The following is a 17,801-nucleotide window of genomic DNA, read 5'->3' on the forward strand; positions in this document are numbered from 1 at the left end:
TTTAAAAGGCAAAACTTTTGTGTTTGTTTCCTTTTGGGCCACCCCGCCTCAGTGGGATATGGCTGGTGCGTTGAAAGATTATTATTATTATTAAATGAGATGTGTGGGCAGGTCTCTTGTTAACTGTTACTACTGTTATATTTTCATATGATCAAGATAGCATCAGTATCTGAAAATGGAGGTGGAGACATGTTAACTTCCTGCTGACTCTGGCTTTGCTTTGAGAAACAGTGTGGGTTATATTTTGTTCTACTAAACTTGACATTATTGGCCCCTCATGCACAGACCATACAAAATAAAAGTTGCACAGGCTATTCAAATGTGTATTTAAGACTTATGTATAAAATAGAAATCTCCCAACATTGCTGGGAGTCAAAACCATAGTCAGTACCTCTGTGTACATACCTAGATCTGGCCTCTTTCACCATTTGATTAGTGTTACATTATTTTTGGAAGTCTGATGAACATAATGCTATTCATTCTATATTTTCTTCAGACTACTTAATGCTTAGACTACACTGATTTTCAGGAAAGTAACACATGCTTGATTTGATGGTCTACTGTATAATTACACCAGTACATTAGGTAATGTTGAGTGGTGATGTGTATTAGTTTTCTTACACTTGTCTCAGTTAGTGGTTCAACAACAGTTGCTGAATGGTTTCATGGTGTAATCTTAGGTCAGACACAATGAAGACATTGTCATATGCTTCACATGTTCTTAAAGTAAATCTAATACTGTACTACAAAATATTTAATATTAAAATATGTATATACATGTGAGATGAACATATGTTACACTTTGAAAATTTTTGTGTAGCAAACTCATTGTTTTGAGTTTATCAGTATTTGTATTTTTTTTTTTAACATGTTGGCTGTCTCTCACCAAGCCAGGGTGGCCCAAAAAAGAAAGAAACACCTTCACCATCATTTAACACACCTTGGCATGGTGAAGAGGCTTTTGGTCTGAGGAATTAGACCTTTTGGTCTCCTTCCTCAGACTGAACCTAATTACCCCCCAATCCTCCCTTCCCTATCCCATCCTCCCCACCCCTTCCCCCTTTACCTTTTCATCCTCCCTCAAAACCCTTCCTTTTCCCCATCCTGTATGTAGCCTTTGGGGTCCTCCCCTCTAGCATTATGGTTTTTAGATAGGGGGAAGCATGCCAGGGTTCATCCCACTCCATGGGCTCCCTCGGGAGTGGTGTAGTTTGTCATGGAATCTGGATCATCTGGAGGTGCCCTGCTCCCTTCCTGGATTTCCAGGAGGTGGGATGGGGTGTCCTGCAGGTGATGGGTGTATCTCCGGAGGCTGCCTGTTGGTTCTGGGAGGTGGCAGCCAAGGGAGGTATGCTTTATGGTGGGTATCCAACCGTCCTCTCTCTTGTCCGCCAAGGAGGCTCAGTGAATGTGAAGTTGCTATCCCAGAACGCTGGTTTACTGGCATGGAGGGTAGGGTACGGCACCGGTTCCATGCTGCATCTGCACTGTTGGTGGTTTCAAGGTCTTCTTGGATGAAGGGAGGAACTTACGGCCCTTTCATGGCTTCTAGTAACTGTCCCTCTGCTGTCCCTCTTTCTTCTTTTTTTTTCTTAAAATAACAGTAAGAAAGAAGTGCCACCATCATGGAGTCTTTGTTCCATGACCCCCCTCCTTCTCCCAGGCCCCTTTGTGTTACCACATCCTGTTCTGACCCAGCTTCATTATTGGACCATTCTCCAGACTTTTCCCATACCCCTGTACCTTCTGCTGGTGATGCTTTGTCACCTGCTCCAGGTACCAAGGCTCTGCCCATTTCTTCTAGTGCCTTTGTCCCATGCACTTCTTTAACTATGCATCTGGCTTCCTCAGATACTGTGTGATGGTTTTCGGATCACCCACCTGCCTCAGGTCGGTCCACCCACTGTCTTATGCCTAAATGTTCCAAACCATTTGCTGACGATGGTCTTTCGATTTCTGCTTATTCCACCCAGAAACGACCTGCACAACATCCACTTCCTTTTTGCACTATGTTTACAAGTACACAGTGGACCAAATTCTTTTCCTTGCAACCGACATCTCCAGCTGATTATCTTTCAAACCATAGTATCGATAAAGCTCTTTTATGACATGTTGGCCAAAATATATCCTTTCGTGCTCTTCGGAGCAGTGCATGCATCATTACAGTTCAGAACACGGGCCAAGCTCATGATCTTTCCCATCTTACTTCCACTGATAACATTCCTATCACAGTTCACAAGCATGCTACTCTCAATTCTTGCAGCAGTACGGTGGTCTTACCGCATTCCGTTGTACAGTGTGAGTTTGTCTTGCAGTGACGATACTTTAAAGCTATTAGCCCTTCAGGACCTTTTGATTCCCAAAGTGGATACATATGTCCTGCCTGCTCACAGATGGAGGTGCTTTCCCAGTAACATCGCCTGCTTAACCTTTGACTATCGTGAACTCCTGTCCTCCGTTTATATTGCGGGACATTGCCTAGGGGTTCGTAAAGTGGTCCCTGTGCTCCACCAGTTTCAAAATTGTTGGCGCTTCGTGCATCCAGTTAAATAATGCAGTTCTGCGGCAGAGTGCCCAGTCTGCGGTGCTGCAGATCATGCCGATACATCTTGCAGTCTTCCCCCACTTGTTTTAATTGCAATGAAACTCGCCCTTCTTTTTCCTGCCGATGTCAGGTCTATCTTAATGAACATGAAATTCGTTGTCTTTAGGAGAACGAAGGTCTTTCTTATGCTATGGCTCTCTCTTGGTTCCGCTTGCAGGGGAATCTTCCTCGTGTTCCTTATTCTTGGGTAGCTAGGAGACCTCCAACCTTGGCGGTACCCCTGCCTACCAGCTCCTCTGTTGCCGTATCTTCTGGGGTTACCCTGGTCTCTTAATTCTTTTGTGGATTTACCCTCTGAAACCCCCACCTCCTTACCTCTTCCTACTTCTACTTCATCTTCTCGCTCACTAGTTTCTCAATCTGCGAGGCCCCGCACACCTGCACCTTCTTCGTGCCTGCAAAGCTGACCCCGTCTCCTAAGCCGAAGTCTCTTTGCATTTCTCCGGTGCTTACAATTCCCAACAGTCATCCTTTTCGGCCTTGGTGCCTAGTTCTCACCCCCTTTCTAACTCTCACATGAAGGTGGAGGTTCACCCACCTTGTGTGGCCTCCTATTCTCCTGTTCTTCCCCCCAGCCTCCTTCCTCTCTTGTTCCACCGCAAGTCTCTTCTGTCCCTGCCGGCACATCTCTCCAGGTTCATACTCCCCTCCCCTCTCAGACCTCTTTGGTTCCCTCCATAGTCTCCCCGATCTCTACCTGCTCTCTCTCACCTCTCTCTGAAGTCATGGTATCAACATCACCTTTGTCTGCTGAAACACTTGACACAATCTCCGACTATATTGCAGACACGAAACCCTCGATGGACACCTGTGCGCCTCCTTATGCCCCTCGCAGCAGTCTTTTCCTACACAGCATTCCGATTCCTCCCTACTTACATGGTTTCTGTTGCCTCCTCACATTGACTTCATTGACCCCACTAGCCCATAAATTGTATTGCTTCTCATTGTTGGAATACCAGTTTTTATGAATAATGACCTATTTACAATGGAATATTCATGGCCTCAGGGGTAATCAAGGAGAGCTCCAGGTGCTGCTCTCCCAGTTTTCCCCAATATATGTTGGGTTCAGCTGTTATTCGTCCCATTTTAGGCTATGCATTGCTGCATTCTTCTGATCCCTTTCCTGATGAAACTTTTAGTGAGAGTGCACTTCTTGTGTGTGTGGGTATACTATTTCAACAGGTCTTTGTTCATTCTCTACTGCATTATACTGCAGCCCATATTTATTTGCACAGGTGGTATACAGTTTGCTCTCTATATCTTTCCCCTTCCCATGCATTCTGTACCCATCTCGAATGTTGTGTTCTTAATCTCTTCTCTGCCGCCGCCCATCTTGGTAGGTGATTTTAATGCTCAGCATCATCTTTGGTGATCAATTGAGACTTCTCACTTCAAATCCTCTTCATGTTTTAAACATGGGTGCTTCCACCCATTTTGACTCTCACACTCAGTCTCTCTCTCTTGCATTGGTCTTTCTATCTGCTCCTCATCAGTTGCACTTGATTACACTTGTTCTGTTCTTCTGGATTTGCATAACAGTGATCACTTTCCCATTATTCTTCTACGTATTCCCAACCTTCTCGTAACCCTTATGGCAATTTGGACGAGCAAATGGAACTTGTGTTCTCATCTTACTGCTTTTTACGGGGACCCTTCTTAGTCCTCTATTGATGAGCTGGTGCACCAGTTTTCAACCTTAATTTTGACTGCAGCATCACGTTCTATTGCTCAAACCTCAGGTAGGCATTCTCAGACATACAACATGCCTTGGTGGTTTCCTGCATGTGCCCGTGCAGTGCGTTTGAAACGTGCTGTGTGGGGCCATTATCAGTATAATCGGACCGCAAAGCGTCTTTTGTATTTTAAGCTGGCAAGGGCAGTCACTGGCTGTGTCACACGCGACGCACTTGTTGGCAAGACTACATTTCTACCATTACCTCAACTTCCCCTATGTGTGAGGTTTGGAAGAAGGTACAGAATCTGTGTGGCATACTTGCCACACAGCTTCCGTACCTTCACCAGCAACCCACAAGTATGTTTTGTGGGTTGCTGGTGTTAATGTTTTGAAAGCTCTTGAAGTTGCCATGGAAATCGGGAACTGTTTTGTCCGTGTCTCCCAAGGGCTTCACCTCTGTCCCTCGTTTCTTGCTTCTAAGTCTGCCAGGGAGCAATCGCCCTTGGATTTCTCTTCTAATGGGATGGAGCCATATAAAGTACCTTTTACTCTCTTAGAGCTAGAGTCTACGCTTTCCACTTGCCAGTCATTGGCAGCTGGGCCTGATGATATTCATATCCGTATGCTACAGCATTTGCATTCTACACCCCTTACAGTCCTTTCGCATCTTTTCAATCTTGTTTGGACACGAGGGGTTCTCCCTCAACAATGGAAATCTGCCATTGTACTACCGTTTTGCAAGCCAGGCACTTTGGGGCTTGATACCTCTCACTATCAGCCCATTGCTCTGACCAATGTAGTCTGCAAGGTGATGGAACGATTGGTGAATAGACGTCTGATATGGTATTTGGAGACTCATGATAGTCCTTCTCGTCACCAGTATGGCTTTCGCAAGGGCCACTCTACTTTGGACCCCTTGCTCCACTTATACATGTATGTGCGAAATGCCTTTGCTAATAAACACTCCGTCCTGGCAGTCTTTTTTTTATCTTGAGAAGGCATATGACACCACTTGGAGGTATAACATCTTAGCCCAGACCCACTCCTTAGGCCTCCACGGTAATCTACTAACCTTTCTTGCTGCTTTCTTATCTGAAAGGCATTTTCGTGTCCTTGTTGACCCCTATGCTAAGGTGAATGTTCTTTCCTTAGCCGATCATCGTGATGCTCATTGCCTTCGTTACTTTGTCTGCTCTCGTGACCTTCATGTTCCTTCTACATATAAGTTGGTCTCAGACATTAGAAGAAGCCTGTTATTTGATTGGCACTCCTGCTTACTCCATCCATTTTCTCTTCGTCTTCACTCCGGTCTTTTCTCCAGTTACCTTCCTTGTATGTTCATGTAGCGTCTATCTTTTCCCATCCCCCTTGGGAGGTTCTGATGGTTTATGTCTTCCTCTCCTACTGCCATGTTCTAAAGCTCTCCTACCTACGACTGCTTCTCACTCTCTTTTTTTTGATCACTTCCAATTGCATGCTCATGCCGTCGCTGTTTATACAGATGGTTCTAAATCTTCTGACAGTGTTGAGTTTGCTGTGGTGTTCCCTGACGATGTTGTCTGGGGTCATGCGAGATTCAGCTAGTATTTTACTGCTGAGTTGTATGCCATCCGCATAGCACTTCTCTGTATTACATGTGTCTCCTTTGGTGTTTGTGATCATTTCAGATTCCCTCAGTGCTTTACAGGCCATTGGTCCTCTGTATTCAACTGTGGTTGTGCCATGTAGCTAGCAAAAATAAACACATCGTTTTCTGTTGGGTCCCTGGACACGTGTGGGGCAATGAACAGGCGGATGCTGCTGTGTGGTCAGTGGGGCATGATCTGGTTTCCTATAGAGGTATTCCATTCAGGGATTATTTTACTGCCATCTCTGCCCGTCTTCATGGCCGATGGCGGCAACAACGGTGGTTGAACATACATCATAACAAATTACTCTATTAAACCGCTTTTGGGTTCATGGCCATCTTCTTACCACCGTTGCCATACTGGGGAGACTGCACTCTCCCATCTCTGCATCAGCCATACTCGCCTTACCTATGGGTATCTCATGGGATGACACCCTATTCCTCTCTGTGAGGTTTGTCGGGTCCCTATTTTGGTTCTTCACTTTATTGTGGATTATCTGGTTTACCAACAAACTCGTAAGATTTATCTCCAACGCCGCCGCCGCCCTACCACTCTTACCTTACCTTCCCTTCTTGCAGACAGCTCTGATATGACTTACCATCACTTTTTGACTTTTTGTCAGCAACTGCTTTACTATATGAACTTTAACACACAGCCTGTAGCATCCCTTCCAGCCCTCACCTCTGATCCCCTCTCCACTTAGCTGTTTATAACCCTGGCACTATTTTGTGCCCTGCAGCACTGCATGACCCTTGTTGGTTTAGTGCTTTATTTGATTATAATAAAAATAATAATCATTCAACACTTTCTGATATGTGGGGCAATGGGCCTCCAGCAGCAACAGCCTGGTTGACCAGGCAAACACCAGACGTGCCTGGCCCATGGCCGGGCTCAGAGAGTAGAGAAACTCTTGAAACTCTTCAAATGTATATATCAAAGGTACCATCATTCATACACAATCACTGTCTTTGCAGAAGTGCTCAGATACCACAGTTCAGATGTCACTCCAAACAGCAAATATCCCAAACCTCTGCTTTAAAGTGCAGGCATTGTACTTCCCACCTCCAGGACTCAAGTCCGGCTAACTGTTTCCCTGAATCCCTTCACAAAATATCACCCTGCTCACACTCCAACAGCTTGTCAGGTCCCAAAAACCATTCGTCTCCATTCACTTCTATCTAATGCGCTCACACATGCCTGCTGCATGTCCCCTTATACACAAAACCTCTTTTACTCCATCCTTTCTTAGGATGACCCCTACCCTTCCTCCCCTCCACTGCAAATTTATACACCCTCCAACTCATCTTATTTTGCTCCATCCTCTCTAAATGAACAAACCAGCTCAACAACCCCTCCTCAGCTCTCAGAATAATACTTTTAGTAACTCCACACCTCCTTAATTTCCACACTATGAATTTTCTGCATAATATTTACATTGTAATTACCCTTATACATGATATCTCCATTGCTTCAGCCTCCTCCTTGCTACAACATTTACAACCCATGCTTCACTCCCATATAAGAATATTGGTAACACTATGCTCTCATACATTCCCTTCTTTGCCTCCATGGATAACGTGTTTTGTCTTCACAGATACCTGAATGCACCACTCACCTTTTTCCTTCATTTTTATGGTTAACCTTGTCCTTCATGAACCTTCATTTATATAAGTGTTACTCAAGTTTTTGAAATACGCTAATAATGTTTATAAACTGTAAAAAAAGGGGTATGGTAACTTAACTCGTCTGAAATGAAATGAATCTCTTTAATGAGAATGAAACAATAAAATAAACTAAGTATAGTTTGGCTATATATACAGTATGGTACACCCTGACAGTATATGTTCTCCCTGCATCAATGGTTGAAAACACTTTGGGTGAGACACACAAGTTTAAAACAGGAGTCTGAGAGAAAATGGATCATGTTAAATGATTAATTACCCAACTAGCATTCACCTAGACCTACCCTGTAATTTGAGAATACACAATACAGTAATGAAATAATGGAGGCTAGACTCATAATACTGTAGTAGATTTACTTACCTAAAAATGCAATACTTTTAAACTGAAGTTTTTAAGTGAAAGATATTTTTTTAAAATCCACAGAGCCTTAATGGTTGCAGCTAACAGTGAAGAAGAAAAAGTCAAATGGCTTGAAGACCTCACAAGAGCTATTAGTCAAGCAAAATCTCGACCTGATGATGCCTTCCACTACCTCTCCCTAAAGTCTATTAGTAAGTAAATTCATATATATTGAGAGAGACTTCATGTGTAATCTTTTGAATCTCTTGCAACCAATTAGGTCTTTGCAAAAATGTATCATTGTTTCGTTTAACCCTTTCAGGGTTTCTGACGTACTAGTATGTCTTACGCAGCAGGGTTTTTGACGTACTAGTACGCATAAATTCTAGCACTTTCAGATCTAGCAAGAGAAAGCTGGTAGGCCTACATATGAAAGAATGGGTCTATGTGGTCAGTGTGCACAGTATAAAAAAAATCCTGCAGCACACAGTGCATAATGAGATTATTATTATTATTATAATCAAAAAGAAGCGCTAAGCCACAAGGGCTATACAGCTGTGCATAATGAGAGAAAAAAAAAAAAAAAAAACTGACTGTTTTTGGTTTAAAACAGCGACTTTACAGTGTATTTTCGTATGGTATATATGGTTGTATTCTAGTTTTCCTGGTCTCATTTTATAGAGTGGAAGACATATTACAGAAATCGAAATTATTTTGATTGGTTTCACAATGAAAAGTACCTAGAAATTGAGCTCAAAGTAGCAGAAATGTTCAATTTTTGCCAAAGTTCAAAAGTAAACAAATCATGCCACGCGTCCAATACACATCAACTGGTGAGCCTAATATTCTTTCACACGTGCGCTGATATTATTTATACTATTTCTACACTAATGCAGTAGTCTGCATAACAGTAAATCTTCTATTTTTTGTGAGAATATAAATTCGAAGTGGAAAGCAAAAGAAATGTAAGAGGGGCCTGGGGACGTGACTAACGAACAGAGAAAATGTTATTTTAGTGCCAGGAATGTCTGTCTTGTTTATTCTGGACCCTATTTGGAAATTGGCATCTTTTGAAATTTGTGTGAAATTGGCAAATTTGCCAATTTCTGACCACTTTATTGGATAGTAAATCGGTAAATGGGTGGTTTCTTGTACTCATTTGATAGAAAAAATGGAGTTCTAGCAAAATAGTTATGACTTTTGTAGACTAGTACACTGGAATTGGCCGAAAATAGGGCTCAAAGTGGGTGAAATTGCCAATGCGTAAACATCGTTGAAACTGCTAACTTCGCGAGAGCATAATTCCATAAATTTTCCATCAAATGTCATACTTTTGGTGTCATTATGATTGGGAAAAGATTCTCTATCATTTCATAATTTTTTTTTTTTTTTTTTTTTTTTTTTGACCCTGAGAACAAGTTTAGGAGAGGGCCTCTTGACCCTGAAAGGGTTAATTTAGTTATATACTCACCAACACTTGAATTGACTGCAGCATCCCTATTGTATGATTTTGCTTTAATATTATTTATGCTATAGTATTTAAGAGAAAAAGTTAGCATATGAAGGTTTATACAAAGTAGAAATGATACAAGGAGAGAGGAGTATACGGAGAGAGAAAAAGAGAAGTTGAGTATTGAAGGAATGTAAAAGGAGAGCAGTTATGCAGGTTTCTGCATTACATTGTAATATGTATAGTAAATGAAAGAGTGGGTGAGATGCTATCAACAAATTTTGTTGGGAATAAGAAAAAGTTTTGGAGTGAGATTAATAAGCTGAGAAAGCCTGAGGAACAAATGGATTTGGTAGTTAAAAATAGGAGAGGAGAGTTATTAGATGGTGAGTTAGAGGTATCAGGAAGATGGAGGGAATATTTTGAGGAACTGTTTAATGTTAATGAAGATAGGGAAGCTGTGATTTCGTGCACTGGGCAGGGAGGTATAACATCTTGTAGCAGTGAGGAAGACCCAGTTATGAGTGTAGGAAAATTCATGAGGCAGTGGGTAGAATAATATGGGGTAAAGTAGCTAGGATTGATGGGATAAAGGCAGAAATGTTAACCCTTAACCCTTAAACTGTCCAAACGTAGATCTACATTTTTTCAACATTTGAAAGTATGTAAAAAAAGTAAATCTTCTTTTTTTTATATTTGAAAACGTGTAAAAAAAACTTTGATCTACTTTTTTTTTTTTTGTTATATTTGAAAATATGTAAAAAAAAAAAAAACAAATTTTTTGAGAAAATATTTTTTTTATGGGAAAAAAAGAACATGTGGTACCCAGGCGTTCCCAATTTTTTTCATATGGCGCACATTGAGTGTGCACACCCATTCTGTTATGTCTAGGCGACTCAGACTTATCGTGCCTTTGTTGAATGAATGACAAAGGAAACCTATATACGTTTGGGACATTACGGAAGAGAATGCATATATACATTTGGACCATTTAAGGGTTAAAAGCGGGTGGGGATATAGTTTTGGAGTGGTTGGTGCTTTTATTTAGTAAATGTATAGAAGAGGATAATGTACCTAGGGATTGACAGAGAGCATGCATAGTTCCTTTATATACAGGCAAAGGGAACAAAAGAAAGTATAAAAGTTATAGGGAAATATGTCTGCTGAGTATACATGGTGGAGTTATTATTGAAAGAATTAAGAGTAAAGCATAGTGCAGGATTGCAGATGACCAAGGAAGCTTTAGGAAGGGTTATGGGAGGGGGTAGACCAAATGTTTACAATGAAACACAGGTGAACAGTATATAGATAAGGCTAAAGAGTTTTTTTGTTGCATTTATGGATTTGGAAAAGGCATAAGATAGGATAGGGGAGGGCAGTGTGGCAGATGTTGCAAATGTATGGAATGGGAGGTAGGTTACTGAAAGCAGTGATTATAGTAAGACTCAGGTTAGAGTATGCAGAAGAAAGGGAGATTATTTACCAGTAAAAGTTAGCCATAGACAGGGATGTGTGATGTAACCATGGTTGTTTAATATATTTATATATGGGGTTGTCCTAGGTAGGTTGATAGACAGCAACGGCCCAGGGAGGTACTACCGTCCTGCCAAGCGAGTGTAAAACGAAAGCCTGTAATTGTTTTACATGATGGTAGGATTGCTGGTGTCCTTTTTTTCTGTCTCATGAACATGCAAGATTTCAGGTACGTCTTGCTACTTCTACTTACACTTAGGTCACACTACACATACATGTACAAGCGTATATATACATACCCCTCTGGGTTTTCTTCTATTTTCTTTCTAGTTCTTGTTCTTGTTTATTTCCTATCTCCATGGGGAAGTGGAACAGAATTCTTCCTCCGTAAGCCATGCGTGTTGTAAGAGGCGACTAAAATGCCGGGAGCAAGGGGCTAGTAACCCCTTCTCCTGTATATATTACTAAATTTGAAAGGAGAAACTTTCGTTTTTCCTTTTGGGCCACCCCGCCTCTGTGGAATACGGCCGGTGTGTTGAAAGAAAGAAAGATATGGGGTTGTAAGAGGAGTGAATGCTCGGGTGTTGGCAAGAGGTGCCAGATTAAAAGATAAAGAATCTAACACAAAGTGGGAGTTAAAATGAACATAGGAAAGGGTAAGGTGATGAGGATGACAAAGGATTTAGGTAATAAAAGATTGGATGTCAGATTCGAGGGAGGGAGTATGAAGGAAATGAATGAAAACATGCCACTGTACGGGTGGGGCTTGAACTTGCTGCAAATGAGTCGTAATACTCCAGGCCAGTGCGTAAGCCACTGGGCCAGCTGGTTACAGTAAGAACGAAAGGAACATGTAAAAGACCTGGGAATAATTATGTCACCTGACGTAATTAAGGAACAAGGTTTTAGCCTCAATAACCATACTAGGCAGACTGTTCCACTCATCAACATAAGAAAAGAAGAACACTGCAGCAGGCCTGTTGACCCATACTTGGCAGGTCCACTAACAGAATAAATGCTACCCAAGCAATAAGCTTTAATAATTCTGTTTACTCATGTGCAAGTCCCACTCAAATCCAACCCCTCTTACTCATGTATTTAGCCAACCTAAATTTGAAACTACCCAAGGTTTTAGCTTCAATAGGACCTTGGGGTAACTCATCATCACATATTTTGCTTCACCAAAGGAGTGGGCACAGCAGAGTGCATATCCACCCTACTAAGCCAGATTGCCGATAGTAACAAGAAACCTAGTATCATCGTCTACCTCGACCTTGGAGGTCGTCTACCTCAACTCATCGGAGCGGAGGAGAGAGGTACATAATATATACCTGGAAGGTACTTGAGGGCTTGGTCCCAAATCTGCACACTGCCATAACAGCATACTGGAATGAGAAATATGGGAGGAAGTGTAAAATAAACCCAGTGAGGAGCAGGGGTGTGGTGGTTACAGTAAGGGAACACTGTATTAACATCTAGGGTCCCAGCCTTTTCAACATCTTGCCAGAAGATATCAGAAACACTGCTGGAACAAGTGTAGAAGCCTTCAAGAGGAAACTGGACAAGTATCTTCACCATGTGCCAGATCAACCAGGCTGTGATTGATATGTGAGGCAGCGGGCCTCCAGCAGCAACAGCCTGGTTGATCAGGCAAGCACCAGACAAGCCTGGCCCATGGCTGGGCTCAGAGAGTAGATAAACTCTCAAAACTCTTCAAAGGTATGGCATTTAAGCTAGCCAGCCCCACAGCAATACTAGCTTGGAAAGGGATCAAAGGATGCCTCCTGGCTTGGATAGAGTCCTACCTTAGGAACAAGCAGGCCTGTGTCAGCTTTCAGGAGCACTACTCTTCCTTTAAAACCCTGGAAAATGGCATGCCAGAGGTGTGCTCAGTCCTACCTTGTTTAACACCCTTTTGCAGGAACTTGTGAGCCTTCCCTTTCATAGTGGTACGCAGCTCCTCAGCTATGCTGATGATCTTGTACTCATAGTGAATGGAAAAGGCAATTTGGAGCGACAGGCCCAGAGAGCTTTGGACCTAATAACGCAGTGTTGCAAGGAACAGGCCTCAAGATCTCCGCCAAGAAATCTCTTGCAGTGATGTTCAAGGGACCAGATCCTGTGAATAGATTACGTATTCAGGATACAGAACTTGAGTAGAGAGGCTTCTACCTATGCTTAGGATTCTACATTGATAAAAAGCTGACCTTTCAGAAACAGGCCAAGTATGTCAGATCCCATGCTCTGCTCAGACTCAGTGCCACGAGAGCCATGATGAGGCACCGTGCAGGGGTGAGCAAAGAAGTATACTTTGTTTGTACTATGTACAAGCTGTGCACTCGCTCATTAACTATGGTGCACCGGCGTTGGCTCATCTCTTTCTGCAGAGCAGGCAAAGGGTGGAGGTTGTACAAAACCAGGCGATAAGAACTATGCTTGGAGCCCCCATCTGGACCAACACGGTATGTCTCAGATTTGAGGCCCAGCTTCCTTCCCTGGCTGACAGAGTAAGATACATAAACGCCTGCAAAGTAGCCATGATTCTGCACTGGCAGCAAGGTACCCCACTGAGAAGACAGATATTGGCAACCATGACAAGATCCAGCACTCTTCAATGACTACTCCTGGATTCGTTCATTTTCCCAACCACAGGACAATGTTCACCTCATCACATCGATTCTAAGCATAATGACAGCCTTAGAAGTTCAGGGTAATAAATCGACATTGAACTGGATCCCAAGCCATGCTGGCATCCAGGGAAATGAGGTGGCGGATGATGCAGCCAAGGCAGCCACAGATTATCCATGTGTTGGGATTACTGTCTCCATCAGCCTACGCCAGACCAAACTGGTGGCCGCCAGAGCAATGAAACTTATGGGGGAGGTCCTAGGTGATACCCCATCTCAACAGTGGTACTGAGCAGCGACTCAGGGAGAACTCCCTCCATATGATAGAAGCTGGTCCAGGGCGCAATGTACCACCATCCATCGACTTCGTTTGAGCTTTACCCACAGCCAAGATGATGGTAGACAAGGCAGAGGAGATGTGCCAGCATGTTGTCTAGTGCCCCCTAACACACTATCTCCTGGAGTGCCAAGCTACTGAGACACTCCACAGGCAACTAGCACTGATGTCCCCTCCCAAAGAAAACCCAGAGAGGACTGTGGCTGCACTTGTGTACCATGTAGTCAACGAACCAGACAAGCTGTTGCCCGTGACAACGACATATCCTCCTCCTTGCTAGTGTCCACAATTAGGAGTGCATACGGCGTTGTCACTTATGAGATGCACCAGATGAACTGACCAGAACAGTGCTTAGAGCAGCATATGTTGCAACATTGCAGAACCCTTTCTCTTCGGGAGCCAGAGACTGGTCATTGCATGATTAAGACCCATGCCAGGACTTCGGTCTTGGCAAACATTATACATATGCTCTATTCTTTTCAAGATTGATGGACTGATCACATCAACTCAAGGCTGAGGGACTGATTACCTCAAACTCCTCCTGTTCTTCATCATTCTCCTTTGTATGGACTGATGAAACCACTGTGTGACAAAACATTTCCTCATTAAGGATATCCAAGTGTTGCACATGTCTAATTTATCAACCTGTCAGTTCTCTGAACCATTCATCTACACCACTGATAGTGTCATCCTACCAGAATGTCCTATAACCAGGCTGAGGGGCTGATTACCTCAAACTCCTCCTCTCCTTATACGTTCTTGCCTTCTATTGGGCTGATGAAGGCACTGTGTGGTGAAACGTTTCTTCAAAAAAGATTCCCACGTATTGCATAAATGTCTCGATTCTTCAACTTGTCGGTTTTCAGAAACATTCATCATATCTGTCTGTCTAGCTCTGCTTATCTATCTGCCTGTGTGTGTCTGTCTTTCCGTCTGCTTGTCTCTCTGTCTCAGGGAGTGGCTCGTAAACCTGTTTGTTTACGAGCCGCTCCCTGATTCCTGAGCAAGTGAAATGTGTATTACTTGCCAGTCATGCTTATTATGCCTTATATCTACAAGCACTGTATAGCACTTTGCCTGAAATTTTTGGGTTATCCTCAGTAATTTACACTGTATCATAACTGTACCTGTGAGAAAGAGAGACAGAGATATAGACAGACAGAGATATAGACATGAGTGTCTTTTTCGACATCACATAATTGCTACTACATAAAGGCTTGGGTAGCATAAAAAATAAGAAGGCATGCCCAGTTTGGGCCAACAGGCCTGTTACAGTGTTCCTCCTTTCTTATATTCTTATGTAATAGAGAAGGGACACTGAAACATGCCTTCTCAAATCCATCCATATACATTTGCCCAACCTATTTTTTATGCTACCCTTTTGTAACCTTTCTTTCTCATGTACCAGCTGACTTTTCCACCACATGTATAACTACAACCTCTACTTGTGTGGGTGAAACGTCTGCTACATCTGACTGTGCATCTGGCAGCCCTGCTGCCAGATGCAGAGTCCTAAGCCGAGTGGTCATATGTCGCACAGGTCATAAGTCGGATGGTACCTGTGCCATACTGTGCTTATAGATATAAGGCATAAGCATGACTGGCAGGTAATACGCATTTCCACTTGTTCAGGAATCAGACGTGATAAATCTGCGTGTGCAATACCCGACTCATGAAATCGTAATGACACAATTGTGACGTTCGGGAGTTTTGAGACCCTCTGATCTTGGGTTCTGTCCCCACCTGTGGTATGGTTTGTGCAATACTCGTTGGTTCATAAGTGGCTCTCTCCGAGACAGAAAGACAGGCAGACTGAAAGACACAGACAGAAAGACAGACAGATAGCAAAGACATAAAAAGAGAGGTAGACAGACAGAAAGACAGATGTAACAGAGCAAATAAAAAATACATATGCAAAGATTCACTGGGAGCAGTGCATGATCGGCAATATTAAGTGATGAGTGACTGAACCCTCAGCAGTGTAGTGACACTTGTCTGACACCATATTTCAAGGAGTTTCATATACATACTTCTAAAAACATAGTATGTGACCAAGACAGATGAACCTCTTCACTTGTCAGTGTGCTGGTGACTGTTTGAGTACAGTAGGGCCCTGCTTTACAGCGTTCTGCTAATACGGTGATTTCAAATTATGACCAAAACTCTTTTTATGGCTCCCTGTCTTTCTTATACAGCACACCCCACCTGGTTTGTTTACATTCTCCATGACCACATCTCTCTATTATGTCTGGAAACTTTCCAAAATTTCAAGTGTTTTAAAGTTAATGCATATTTTATATGTACTCTGATAATTATAGTTATGTGTACCTGTACCTAAATAGTATGTACTACTTACACACTACTGGCATGCAGGTACACATTAAAATTACTAAGTGTGTCCCTCTAGTCTTATCGCCATAGTAATAATACTAACTGGGCACATTAAATGTCTTATTTTACGTTAATATGTATAGACATTTTCATTAATCCATCTATGATATTTTCTTCCATAGCATATAAACATGCTATGTTTATATGCTATGGAGATCCAGCACCAGAGAAACCGTGTATGAATCTGTGATGGCCCAGTCACTCCCCTTAACACAACACTTTTGTTTACAATTCTCGGCATGAATTATTCATTACTTCTCCCTTTGTTTATGATGGCATCTAAAGGTAGTTAGAAACAATTAAACTCGGCCAACTTTGCACTAGATGCCCACCTGGTGTCTTGGTAAGTACTGACCCTAAATTTTTTTTGGTTTTATTTTACATAAAAAATTGCCCTCTTTATTTAAAAAAAATCAGTATATTCAGTGCCAGCAGTGATAATGAAGATCAACATTTGGACAGTTAAGTGGGTTATATGGTTCTGAAATAGGCTATAATGTACTGTAGTGAGTATTTATATTGCAAACAGTCAATCCCTTTAAATCTTTGTATTGGCATGACCTATACATTATGCACTAAATTAATCTTACATTAAATGGTAGTGATTTGTACAGAACTTTCCAAGATGTTATTTTGCTGTTGGAAATTCTAGATATTGTTACCTCTGTTACTGTTAGCATTCTTGCCCAGAAGTGATCTTTTATACATAAAAGAGTAATAGTACATATCATTATTCCAGGCTCTTCAGATGAGGTTTTAGACCGCAGTGAGATGAGTGTGCTGGAAGATTCTTTAAGTCCCACCAGGGGCATTGGAGACAAGGGCACTTCTCCCCAGCAGCGATCCAACACAACTGTCCATGTTTGTTGGCATCGAGCAACAAGTGTTTCTTCACAAGATTATTCACTTGCTGTTCAGGTTTGTTATTTTTGTCACAAATTACATTCCTGTAAATCTGCTCCTTATGAAAAATGTTTAAAGTGAAGAACGTAGGGTAAAATAAAGTTATGTTCCAGACATCACCAAATTTGCCAAACAACCTTTTTTTTTTAAATATTCTACTGGGGTAAAAATTAGTACAGTATATCTTGCCTTTACCTTGTTACTTGAAGCATTTGAAAAGTGTGGAGAAGGTTGATGTGTGCCAGCCAGCTGGTCAGAGTTGAATATAGCAAAGATAAACCAACACATTGGTATTTTTTTTTTTTATGCATACTGACCATCTGGCACTAAGCTAGAGCGACCCAAAAAAGAGGAAACTCTTTCATTGTCACTGATTCAATCACAGTCTTCCAGAAGCATGCTGAAATCACAGTTCACGTGACCTTTCAAACTACAGTAGCTCCATCCCTCTTTCAGAATGCAAGTACTACATTTCTCATATCCAGGACTCGAGTCTGTTTAACCAGTTTCTCTGACTCCCTTCATAAATGTTATCTTGCTTGCACTGACAGCTTGTCAAGTCATAAAAACCACTTGCCTTCACTTCTATCTAATGCTCTCACACAATCCTGTTGGATGTGCAAGCCCCTAGCACTCAAAACCTCCTTTACACATCCTCCCCTCTCCAGCCTTTCTTAGTATGACCCATGC

The 17,801-nt window shown here is 42.2% G+C and overlaps 1 protein-coding gene and 1 long non-coding RNA gene across 8 annotated transcripts in view; one reads left to right on the forward strand and one right to left on the reverse strand.

The window, feature by feature from the left end:
• Cdep (Chondrocyte-derived ezrin-like domain containing protein) overlaps nucleotides 1-17,801 on the forward strand; it is a 628,747-nt gene that overhangs the window by 585,333 nt on the left and 25,613 nt on the right. For all 6 annotated transcript variants that reach the window (XM_070086348.1, XM_070086350.1, XM_070086352.1 and 3 more), the window contains 2 exons: nucleotides 8,015-8,142; nucleotides 16,948-17,126. In XM_070086348.1, coding sequence (XP_069942449.1) covers nucleotides 8,015-8,142; nucleotides 16,948-17,126 — 307 coding nt within the window. The remainder of the gene's footprint in view (nucleotides 1-8,014; nucleotides 8,143-16,947; nucleotides 17,127-17,801) is intronic.
• LOC138852881 (uncharacterized) overlaps nucleotides 1-17,801 on the reverse strand; it is a 112,507-nt gene that overhangs the window by 4,818 nt on the left and 89,888 nt on the right. The window lies entirely within an intron of this gene.

This window comes from Cherax quadricarinatus, chromosome 18, assembly GCF_038502225.1.
Source record: "Cherax quadricarinatus isolate ZL_2023a chromosome 18, ASM3850222v1, whole genome shotgun sequence".
In the NCBI taxonomy this organism is placed as follows: Eukaryota; Metazoa; Arthropoda; class Malacostraca; order Decapoda; family Parastacidae; genus Cherax; species Cherax quadricarinatus.